The sequence below is a fragment of the Coregonus lavaretus genome (genome assembly GCF_964263955.1).
Source record: "Coregonus lavaretus genome assembly, chromosome: 24".
NCBI classification, from domain to species: domain Eukaryota; kingdom Metazoa; phylum Chordata; class Actinopteri; order Salmoniformes; family Salmonidae; genus Coregonus; species Coregonus lavaretus.
Genome location: NC_140011.1, coordinates 24,888,582 through 24,901,448, shown reverse-complemented (window position 1 = coordinate 24,901,448; position 12,867 = coordinate 24,888,582). Strand labels below are relative to the sequence as shown.

The 12,867-nt window shown below is 42.5% G+C and overlaps 1 protein-coding gene across 1 annotated transcript in view; it reads left to right on the top strand.

The window, feature by feature from the left end:
- Positions 1-12,867, top strand: part of LOC311099644 (astrotactin-2-like) — a gene marked incomplete at both ends in the record, with an annotated part of 337,207 nt that overhangs the window by 282,026 nt on the left and 42,314 nt on the right. The window contains one exon of the mRNA XM_084140362.1: positions 8,831-8,981. Within this exon, the coding sequence (XP_083996488.1) occupies positions 8,831-8,981 (151 nt within the window). The remainder of the gene's footprint in view (positions 1-8,830; positions 8,982-12,867) is intronic.

Here is a 12,867-nt window from a genome sequence, read left to right as displayed (position 1 = left end):
ATGCTGAGACGAATTGAGGCTTTTCTGAGGTAAAAGGGTGGTGCAACTCAATATTAAGGAGGTGTTCCTAATGTTTTGTACACTCAGTGTAAGTGTGTGGTTTTTTCCTCTTTTAAAGGGCGGCTGTATGTGACAATGCCAGTGGGCGGTGCCTGTTCACTTTACTAGCAACTTAATGGATGGAGCATGCCGGCGCTCCAATTAGCCCTGTACGTGACCTGCCATCAGCCCCCGATGCCTCACAAATGACAACTTCATACATAGTAAATTGCCATCGGATCAACTCCATAAACATTTTAATTGTGGTGATTGTGCGCGATCGCACTTCCTCGTGAACTGACCCTTCTAAATTGTGTACCCACTCACTTTCCATAGAAGACTGTGAGGCCGGAATGATAGTTTGTCATAACGGTGATTAAGGGGGGAAAAAAACATTTGAATACAACCACACAGAGAGAAGCCATATTGGGTTCATCTTTAACATTTAGGACTGCTTTTGTCTCTATTTACATTCCACCTCAGTGGCAAACGGTGACATATTGATGGAGAGGTGAAGTGCATTAGGGGTCGCAGCATAATTTAAGCCTCAGTTTTTACCTTTGACCTTATATCCCCACAAGTACTTCCTGTGGAGGAGCGTGGCAAGGGGGCAGGCCAGGCCAAACACAGAAATAATTCACCCTTCACATTAATTAATTAATCATGAAATCACTATATGAACAATTGCTCCCTCCCCCTTGCATGCCACATTCACCACCACCAACTCATCTCCCTCTCTCTCTCAACACTCTTCTCACAAAATGACTTTCTCGCATGTGGTCCAACTGGAAATGCATTGCTGTGTGTGGGTGGGTTTGTGTGCGTTTGACGCAAGTGTATGTGTTGCCTGTGTGTGTTTGCTATTGCAAGCAGAGGTAGTCCCGTGTAGCTCAGTTGGTAGAGCATGGCGCTTGCAACGCCAGGGTTGTGGGTTTGATTTCCACGGGGTACCAGTATGAAAATGTATGCACTCACTAACTGTAAGTTGCTCTGGATAAGAGTGTCTGCTAAATGACTAAAATGTAAATGTAGAGAGATTAAAATAGAATAATAATGTCAACTGCATGTTTTAATAACTGTAGGGTATTTGAGCTTCAGTGAAATCACCAGAAATCCTCATGTTAATTTAACAGGAAACCGTAGCAGTAAGACATATTGCTATAATGTCACTAATGAATACAAAAGTGGAAACATTCCTCAGGGGGACTATGGCAAGATCATTATATAGAGCTTTGTAGGGCTTCAGTGACCTTTAGAGTATTGAGCTCTTTCCTTACACGCATACCATACCATTTCAATACTGATTGGAATAAGAACTCTAGGTGAAACAATGCTGTCCAATTTTGTCAGGTTTTTCTAAACCATCTTTTACTGTTGGTAGAGATTGCTTTTTGTTTTCTGGCAAAGGAATGCAATGAAGAAGGAGCTCAAAACAATATCCCCTTAAGATATATATTATTGTGGTGTGTGTTTTTCTACAGATTGTCGTTGTGGTTGGCTACTCTTTGTTTTGCACTGGCCAAGATGGATTCCCTGTCATCATGGACGCTGTTGACCTTATTGTCTCTTTTGAAAACCTTGTATCACCTTTGTAGAAATGTTAAAGTTCCTTGACAACTTTTGTCATATTTGGTGTTTTTAATACTTATTCTACGATGATACCAATTGAAAAACATGCTGCTGCATTTCCCTATACCTGTTTCCATTAGCTACCATCGTGAACTGCTACTCAATATCTGTTATAGTTAGGGCCTTGAGTTATTACATGACCACATGACCTCACCAGCAAAAACTCATAGCCTGTAAAAATGTACAAATAAGTGAACATATACGTGTAACCACGCCAGCCCAGGACCTTCACATCTGGCTTCTTCACCTGCGGGATCGTCTGAGGAGGGGGAGGGGGGATGCTGAGGAGTATTTATGTCTTTAATAAAGACCTTTTGTGGGGAAAACATATTCTTATTGGCTGGGACTGGCTCCCCAGTGGGTGGACCTAGCTCCCAAATTGGCGGGCTTATGCCCTCCCAGGCCCACACATGGCTGCACCCCTGCCCAGTCATGTGAAATCCATAGATTAGGGCCTAATGAATTTATTTCAATTGACTGATTTCATTCTATGAACTGTAACTCAGTAAAATCTTAGACATTGTTGCATGTTGCATTTATATTTTTGTTCAGTATAGAATTAAGAAAGGACAGCCAGCTAGCACTACCATGGTGAAGCCTGCATGGCACTGTTTCTTAGCTCAGATTAAACACAGAGCGTGCTCATGGCTTCATTATGTGCCATTACACCTCTAATAACTTGTTAATTTCCCTGTGAGCTGGGCAGAGCGGGCACATACGCCTGTGTGAGGCAGAGGGCTATCAGACATCAGCCTATCAGGCAGCCCCCTGTACCTAAGCTGGCAGGGCCTGGCAGGCCCCCATGCTCTGCCAGATCTCTGGCCATGGGACATCATATCCAATCACATTAGGAGACTTTGGAAGTGGCTGGACCAAAAAGCCACTATCCGTAATCCCCCTTGTCACTTTCACGCCTGCAGACTCCCACCTGCTCCCCAACACCACAGGCCAGAGGAAAGGGACTGGCACGACAGCTTTGGTTGCTCTGAACAAACTGGTAGCGGTGACACAGTGACACAGACACACACAATCTCACCCACCTACCCAGGCATGCTTTTGTTGTTTGCCTCTAGTATTGCACCAGGGAAACCAGTGTCCTTGGGCATTCTCATTTTAGTCATTTAGCAGACAATTTTATCCAGAGCAACTTACAGTTAGTGCATTCATCTTCAGATAGCTAGGTGGCTAAGTACATTTTTCCTCAATAAAGTAGCTATCAACAAGGCCAGTGCTCACAGGGGTGAAAAAGTCAAGTGTGAGTGTTAGTTCAAGAAAGGCACGTTTAAATATTTTTTATTATTTTTTATTAATTCTCTCTTCTGTCTCTGTGTGTTTGTGTGACTCTATTTCAAGTTCCAAGTTTTAATGTCACATGTACAAGTGCAGTGAAATAACTATCTTGCAAGCTCCAAACCCAACAATGAAGTAATCAATATCAATGTAGCATAAAAAATAACATAAGGGAGAACAAAAACACACGAGAAATACAAATCAGAAATAAGAAGAACACGTGAAAGTAAGAAGCTATATACAGGGTCAGTTCCAATACCATATTTAGATACACTACATGACCAAAGGTATGTGGACACCTGCTCGACGAACATGTCATTACAAAATCATGGCCATTAATATGGAGTTGGTCCCCCCTTTGCTGCTATAACAGCCTCCACTCTTCTGGGAAGGCTTTCCACTAGATTCAGCCAGAAGAGCGTTAGTGAGGTCGGGCACTGATGTTGGCCGATTAGGCCTGGCTCGCAGTCAGCGTTCCAATTCATCCCAAAGGTGTTCGATGGGTTTGAGGTCAGCACAGGCCAGTCAAGTTCTTCCACACCGATCTCGACAAACCATTTATGTATGTACCTCGCTTTATGCACGGGGCATTGTCATACTGAAACAGGAAAGGGCCTTCACCAAACTGTTACCACAAAGTTGGAAGTCCAGAATCATCTAGAATGTCATTGTATGCTGTAGCATTAAGATTTCCCTTCACTGGAACTAAGCCCGAACCATGAAAAACAGCCCCATACCATTATTTAACCTCCTCCAAACTTTACAGTTGGCACTATGCATTCGGGCAGGTACCATTCTCCTGGCTTCCGCCAAACTCAGATTCGTCCGTCGAACTGCCCGATGGTGAAGCGTGATTCATCACTCCAGAGAACGCGTTTCCACTGCTCCAGAGTCCAATGGCAGCGAGCTTTACACCACTCCAGCCGACACTTGGTATTTGCGCATGGAGATCTTAGGCTTGTGTCCGGCTGCTTGGCCATGGAAACCCATTTCATGAAGCTCTCGACAAACAGTTATTGTGCTGACGTTGCTTCCAGAGGCAGTTTAGAACTCGGTAGTGAGTGTTGCAACCGACGACAGACAATATTTACGGGCTACACGCTTCAGCACTCGGCGGTCCCGTTCTGTGAGCTTATGTGACCTACCACTTTGCGGCTTAGTCGTTGTTGCTCCTAGACGTTTCCACTTCACAATAACAGCACTGACAGTTGACCGGGGCAGCTCTAGCAGGGCAGACATTTGACGAACTGACTTGTTGGAAAGGTGGCATCCTATGAAGGTGCCACATTGAAAGTCACTGAGCTCTTCAGTACGGGCCATTCTACTGCCAATGTTTGTCTATAGAGATTGCATGGCTGTGTGCTCGATTTTATACCCCTGTCAGCAACAGGTGTGGCTGAAATAGCCGAATCCACTCATTTTAAGGGGTGTCCACATACTTTTGTATACATAGTGTATGTATAGGGGGTAAGGTGACTAGGCATTAGAATATATTATTGTTATTGTTCAATGTATGATTATTTTTACCCTTGATTATTGTTGTTACTGTTTTCCCGTTGACAATATTGATTATTATTATTTTAATTATGTTAATATTGTAAATCTCCAAAGTAAGCTTGGCAATATGTACATTGTTACGTCATGTCAATAAAGCAAATTGAATTGAATTGATAAAGAGAAGGACAGCAGCACAAATGATGATTGTATGTGAGTGTGTGTGCATTTACAAGCATTTCGCTACACCCGCAAGAACATCTGCTAAATATGTGTATGTGACCAATAAAATGTGATTTGATGTGTGTAGAGTCAGTATAAATGTGTGTGCATGTTATGTCTGTTGGAGTGTCAGTGTGTGTGAGTGTGTGGAGTCCTCTCTCTCTCTCTCTCTCTCTCTCTCTCTCTCTCTCTCTCTCTCTCTCTCTCTTAAGGCCTTGCTATCTGGTAGTAGTTGTCATTTGATAGCATCAGTCAACAGTGTAGCAACAGTCTAAAGTGCTGCTAAACGGGCTGCCTTATTGCATGTTCCCACCCTCAACACAATCTGTGTGTACTGTGGTCTGAGATCTGTATCCGTATTTCTTCTTCCCTGAAGCATTAGATACGTCTTCTCTCTCTCTCTCTCTCTCTCTCTCTATATATATATATATATATATATATATATATATATATATACAGTGGGGAGAACAGGTATTTGATACACTGCCGATTTTGCAGGTTTTCCTACTTACAAAGCATGTAGAGGTCTGCAATTTTTATCATATATAATAATATAATATGCCATTTAGCAGACACTTTTATCCAAAGCGATTTACAGTCATGCGTGCATACATTTTTTGTGTATGGGTGGTCCCGGGGATCGAACCCACTACCTTGGCGTTACAAGCACCGTGCTCTACCAGCTGAGCTACAGAGGACCACATAGGTACACTTCAAATGTGAGAGACTGAATCTAAAACAAATATCCAGAAAATCACATTGTATGATTTATAAGTAAATAATCTGCATTTTATTGCATGACATAAGTATTTGATCACCTACCAACCAGTAATAATTCCGGCTCTCACAGATCTGTTAGTTTTTCTTTAAGAAGCCCTCCTGTTCTCCACTCATTACCTGTATTAACTGCACGTTTGAACTCGTTACCTGTATTAAATACACCTGTCCACACTCTCAATCAAACAGACTCCAACCTCTCCACAATGGCCAAGACCAGAGAGCTGTGTAAGGACATCAGGGATAAAATTGAAGACCTGCACAAGGCTGGGATGGGCTACAGGACAATAGGCAAGCATCTTGGTGAGAAGGCAACAACTGTTGGCACAATTATTAGAAAATGGAAGAAGTTCAAGATGATGGTCAATCACCCTCGGTCTGGGGCTCCATGCAAGATCTCACCTTGTGGGGCATCAATGATCATGAGGAAGGTGAGGGATCAGCCCAGAACTACACGGCAGGACCTGGTCAATGACCTGAAGAGAGCTGGGACCACAGTCTCAAAGAAAACCATTAGTAACACACTACGCCGTCATGGATTAAAATCCTGCAGCGCACGCAAGGACCCACTGCTCGAGCAGCGCATGTCCAGGCCCGTCTGAAGTTTGCCAATGACCATCTGGATGACCCAGAGGAGGAATGGGAGAAGGTCATGTGGTCTGATGAGACAAAAATAGAGCTTTTTGGTCTAAACTCCACTCGCCGTGTTTGGAGGAAGAAGAAGGATGAGTACAACCCCAAGAACACCATCCGAACCGTGAAGCATGGAGGTGGAAACATCATTATTTGGGGATGCTTTTTTGCAAAGGGGACAGGACGACTGCACCGTATTGAGGGGAGGATGGATGGGGCCATGTATCGCGAGATCTTGGCCAACAACCTCCTTCCCTCAGTAAGAGCATTGAAGATGGGCCGTGGCTGGGTCTTCCAGCATCACAATGACCCGAAACACACAGCCAGGGCAACTAAGGAGTGGCTCCGTGAGAAGCATCTCAAGGTCCTGGAGTGGCCTAGCCAGTCTCCAGACCTGAACCCAATAGAAAATCTTTGGAGGGAGCTGAAAGTCCGTATTGCCCAGCGACAGCCCCGAAACCTGAAGGATCTGGAGAAGGTCTGTATGGAGGAGTCGGCCAAAATCCCTGCTGCAGTGTGTGCAAACCTGGTCAAGACCTACAGGAAACGTATGATCTCTGTAATTGCAAACAAAGGTTTCTGGACCAAATATTAAGTTCTGCTTTTCTGATGTATCAAATACATATGTCATGCAATACAATGCAAATTAATTACTTAAAAATCATACAATGTGATTTTCTGGATTTTTTAAAATTACAGACCTCTACATGCTTTGTAAATAGGAAAACCAGCAAAATCGGCAGTGTATCAAATACTTGTTCTCTCCACCCACTATATATATATATATATATATATATATATATATATATATATATATATATATATATACAGTGCCCTCCACTATTATTGGCACCCCTGTTTAAGATGTGGTCGAGGACTTCCAAAAATTCTCTTTTTTTTTTTAAACAACATAGAACCCAAATGCAAAAAAAGAGAAAAATCCAACCTTTTATTTAAGTACATTACTTTGGTGGTAAAAAAAAAATCACACAGAATTGCATCAAAGAGTGGCATCTTGGGGTCACAAAGTCTCCAAAACAACCATCAGACGCTCTCTACATGCCAACAAGCTGTTTGGGAGGCATGCAAGGAAAAAGCCTTTTCTCACTAACACTCACAAACGTAAACGTCTGGAGTTTGGTAAGCGGCACTGGGACTTCAACTGGGATCGTGTGCTTTGGTCAGATGAGACTAAGATTGAGCTTTTTGGCAACAAACACTCTAAGTGGGTCTGGCGTAAAACAAAAGATGAGAATGCCGAAAAGCACCTCATGCCCAACGTGAAGTATGGTGGAGGATCTGTGATGCTGTGGGCCTGTTTCTCTTCCAAAGGCCCTGGGAACCTTGTTAGGGTGCATGGCATTATGAACGCTTTGAACTACCAGGACATTTTAAATAAAAACCTGATGGCCTCTGCCAGAAAGCTGAAGATGGGTCGTCATTGGGTCTTTCAGCAGGATAATGATCCAAAACATGTGGCAAAATCTACACAAAAATGGTTCAGCAGTCACAAACTCAAGGTCCTCCCATGGCCATCTCAGTCCCCAGACCTCAACCCAATCGAAAACCTGTGGGGCGAGCTAAAGAGGAGAGTGCATAAGAGAGGACCCAGGACACTGGATGATCTAGAAAGATTGTGCAAAGAAGAATGGTCAAAGATCCCTCTCTCTGTGTTCTCCAATCTTGTGAAATGTTATAGGAGGAGATTAAGTGCTGTCTTATTGGCAAAAGGGGGTTGTACAAAGTATTAACATCAGGGGTGCCAATAATTGTGGGACACATGATTTCAAGTTTAATTTTTTTCTAAATGTGTGATTTTTTTTTTTTCACCAAAGTAATATACTTAAATAAAAGGTTGGATTTTTCTCTTTTTTTGCATTTGGGTTCTATGTTGTTTAAAAAAAAAGGAGAATTTTTGGAAGTCCTCGACCACATCTTAAACAGGGGTGCCAATAATTGTGGAGGGCACTATATATATATATATATATATATATATATATATATATATATATATATATATAGTGGGGAGAACAAGTATTTGATACACTGCCGATTTATATATATTTGCTGTTCATACAGAGACAATTCACAAGTTACTAATATAAACATAACAAATTGAACAATGGTCCAAACATTCCAGTATATATTTTGGAGATGGATTCCACAATGGGATTGAGTTAAAATAAGACATGAATGGCTGAATGCATCTGAATTCCATCTGTACCAGTTGCCCACAGACCATAGCACAGCAGCAACATATCCAAACAGAAGTAATGTGACTGCACACCAATGACAGAATGGACAATATCTCCTTTTCAAACTCTCTCTTATTCTAATGAATGATTCTAGTATGATTTATCTTGCATCACTATGATAGCGCTAATATGACCTTTGCAGAATCACAATGGTCACCACAATAAGAAATTCAGCTAATACAGATTTGGTTAGGAAAGAAAAGATTGGGTTATTGTGGTAATAACATTACACAGAGCAGACATTTGCTTTATGCTAGATATGTGGACCTTGAATCATCCCAAAAAACCTAACTTCAACGCACCTGTATTTGTTCTCCTTTTCTTTATGTACAACTAACCAAACCTCATATCCATCAGAAGTACCGCCAGTTCGTTGTCCATGTTAGGACATCCTCAGACACAAGGAGTAAGCTCATGTTCAGCTGAGTGCTCAGGCTTTATTCTGATCAGTCTATTGATGACACTGTATTCTTCTTCTCTGTCCATCATAGGGAGGAGGCCATCATGTCCACCTACTTTGAGGCAGTAGATGATCTCCTGGCGTCTTTTGGCCCGGTCCGAGACTGCTCCAAGGACAACGGGGGCTGCAGGAAGAACTTCAAGTGTGTGTCAGACCGCAGAGTTGACTCAACAGGCTGTATGGTTAGTTACTGTCACCTCTGTAAAACCACATTTATTCTTAGTAAGACATACACTACCAGTCAAAGGTTTTAGAACACCTACTCATTCAAGGGTTTTTCTTTATGTTTACTATTTTCTACATTGTAGAATAATAGTGAAGACATCAAAACTATGAAATAACACATATGGAATCATGTAGTAACCAAGAAAATGTTTAACAAATCAGAAAATATTTTATATTTGAGATTCTTCAAATAGCCACCCTTTGCCTTGATGACAGCTTTGCACACTGTTGGCATTCTCTCAACCAGCTTCATGAGGTAGTCACCTAGAATGCATTGCAATTAACAGGTGTGCCTTCTTAAGAGTTAATTTGTTTAATGCGTTTGAACCAATCAGTTGTGTTGTGACAAGGTAGGGGGGGTATACAGAAGATATCCCTATTTGGTAAAAAAACAAGTCCATATTATGGTAAGAACAGCTCAAATAAGCAAAGAGAAATGAAAGTCCATCATTACTTTAATACATGAAGGTCAGTCAATACGGAAAACTTCAAGAACTTTGAACGTTTCTTCAAGTGCAGTCGCAAAAACCATCAAGCGCTATAATTAAAATGGCTCTCATGAGGACCGCCACAGGAATGGAAGACCCAGATCCTCTGCTGCAGAGGATAAGTTCATTAGAGTTACCAGCCTCAGAAATTGCAGCCCAAATAAATGCTTCACAGAGTTCAAGTAACAGACACATCTCAACATCAACTGTTCAGAGGAGACTGTGTGAATCAGGCCTTCATGGTCGAATTGCTGCAAAGAAACCACTACAAAAAGACACCAATAAGAAGAAGAGACTTGGTTGGGCCAAGAAACACGAGCAATGGACATTAGACCCGTGGAAATGTGTCCTTTGGTCTGTAGTCCAAATTTGAGGTTTTTGGTTCCAACCGCAGTGTCTTTGTGAGACAATGTGTGGGAGAACGAAGGATCTCCGCATGTGTATTTCCCACCGTAAAGCATGGAGGAGGAGGTGTTATGATGTGGGGGTGCTTTGCTGGTGACACTGTCTGTGATTTATTTAGAATTCAAGGCACACATAACCAGCATGTCGACCACAGCATTCTGCAGCGATATGCCATCCCATCTGGTTTGGGCTTAGTGGGACTATCATTTGTTTTTCAACAGGACAATAACCCAACACACCTCCAGGCTGTGTAAGGGCTATTTTACCAAGAATGAGAGTGATGGAGTGCTGCATCAGATGACCTGGCCTCCACAATCCCGCCGACCTCAACCAAATTGAGATGGTTTGGGATGAGTCGGACCACAGAGTAAAGGAAAAGCATCCAACAAGCACCCAGCATATGTGGGAACTCCTTCAAGACTGTTGGAAAAGCATTCCAGGTGAAGCTGGTTGAGAGAATGCCAAGAGTGTGCAAAGTTGTCATCAAGGCAAAGGGTGGCCATTTGAAGAATCTCAAATGTAAATTATATTTTGATTTGTTTAACACTTTTTTGGTTACTACATGATTCCATATGTGTTATTTCATAGTTTTGATGTCTTCACTATTATTCCACAATGTAGAAATAGTAAAAATAAGTAGGTGTTCTAAAACTTTTGACCGTAGTGTATAATGATCTTTTGCTATATTTAAGTGTGATTTCTCACCTTGAATATTTCAGAGCTTCATAAGCTCCCTTAACTTTGAAGGTTCATGTGATTCAGTTTGACTTTATAGTGAGCATGCTTTAAGCAATTGAAGATCAACTAATTAGCACGTACAAATTGATACAGAGGAAAGGTGATAGACGCCAGTCGTTTACCACCACATTCTGAATGTTGTTGTTTGCTCCATGATGATGATTATTTTGATCTTGGGACACATTTTAAAATATGTGCTTGGCAAAAGTGTGGATGTTCAAACCACCTGCTTGCTTATGGAAAGGAGGTCAAACACGTGTAAAACCACTTTATCATCATTCTTGAAACACAGCCTCAAATAAAGTGTTTCTCAAAAAAGAAAATGAAAATGAATGCTCAGTAGTAGATGAATTACCACACCCATTAAAAGTAATAGGCTGACATACTGTAGCCTACTGGAGTAAACTTATTTGATGTGCAATACAAATCAAATCAAATGGTATTTGCCACATGCGCCGAATACAACAGGTGTAAACATTACAGTGAAATGCTTACTTACAAGCCCTTAACCAACAATGTCGTTTTTTTTATTATTATTATTATTATTATTTTTTTTTTATGGAAAAAGTAAAAATAAATAAACTGTTAAGTAAAAGAAAATAAAGCAAATAACTAAAGAGAAGCAGTAAAATGAAAGAACAGTAGGGAGGCTATATACAGGGGGGTACTGGTACAAAGTCAATGTGCAGGGGCACTGGTTAGTCAAGGTAATTGAGGTAATATGTACATGTGGGTAGCAGCAGCGTAAAAGAGGGGGATGGGGTTGGGGTGGTGGGGCAGTGCAAATAGTCCTGGTAGCCATGCTTAGCTGTTCAGGAGTCTTATGGCTTGGGGGTAGAAGCTGTTGAGAAGCCTTTTGGACCTAGACTTGGCGCTCCGATACCGCTTGCCGTGCGGTAGCAGAGAGAACAGTCTATGACTAGGGTGGCTGGAGTCTTTGACAATTTCTAGGGCCTTCCTCTGACACCGCCTGGTATAGAGGTCCTGGATGGCAGGAAGCTTGGCCCCAGTGATGTACTGGGCCGTAGGCACTACCCTCTGTAGTGCCTTGCGGTCGGAGGCCGAGCAGTTGCCATACTTGGCGGTGATGCAACCAGTCAGGATGCTCTCGATGGTGCAGCTGTATAACTTTTTGAGGATCTGAGGAGCCATGCCAAATATTTTCAGTCTCCTGAGGGGGAATAGGCTTGGTGTGTTTGGACCATGATAGTTTGTTGGTGATGTGGACACCAAGGAACTTGAAGCTCTCAACCTGTTCCACTACAGCCTCATCGATGAGAATGGGGGTGTGCTCAGTCCTCTTTTTTTTCCTGTAGTCCACAATCATCTACTTTGTCTTGATCACGTTGAGGGAGAGGTTGTTATCCTGGCACCACACGGCCAGGTCTCTGACCTCCTCCCTATAGGCTGTATCTGTTGTGTCGTCTACAAACTTAATGATGGTGTTGGAGTCGTGCCTGGCCAAGCAGTCATGGGTGAACAGGGAGTACAGGAGGGGACTGAGCACGCACCCCTGAGGGGCCCCGTGTTGAGGATCAGTGTGGCAGACGTGTTGTTACCTACAGTACGTCTCTGTGTGAGGGAGATTGGTTGTTGGCATATTTACAATGGGTGGAGAGATGGAGAGACGGGAAAGGTCCAATGCCAGAGGTTTGATGGGAGTTTGGGCGGGCTTGAGTTGTAAACCAATTAAATTAATGAGTCAGTTGGGTAGCTGTGTGATGTATGGCTTGATCATTAGGGGGTAGGGTTGCAATTTGACTGGCCTCTGGGCTGTTTGTCACTAAGAATGAGAGCCATACACTGATACTGCAATTGGGAAATTACATATTTAATCTACACCCATATACAATGGGGGCAGCAGGAGGGCAGCGGTAGCCCCAGAGGGTTGTTGGCATCAATATCTCAGGTGTCACCTACTGCCGATGTTCCCTTGAGCAAGGAACTTAACCCCCTAAACAGCTCATTGAGCACTCCACTAAAGCTGCCCTCTGCTCCAGCCTCTCCAACCTAATGTGTGTTTGTGTGTATGTGTTTGTGCTGAGCGATTCATCTTTTTTTATTATTAAACAACTAATTGACCGACGTCAGTTCAATAACATGAATTCCATTTAGTTCAGGGGTTTTTTGTGAGCTCAACGCGCCACTTCTCTAGATAGACATCAAATAATTCACGAGAGAAATTGGCCATGTTTGACAGCATCAAATCCAT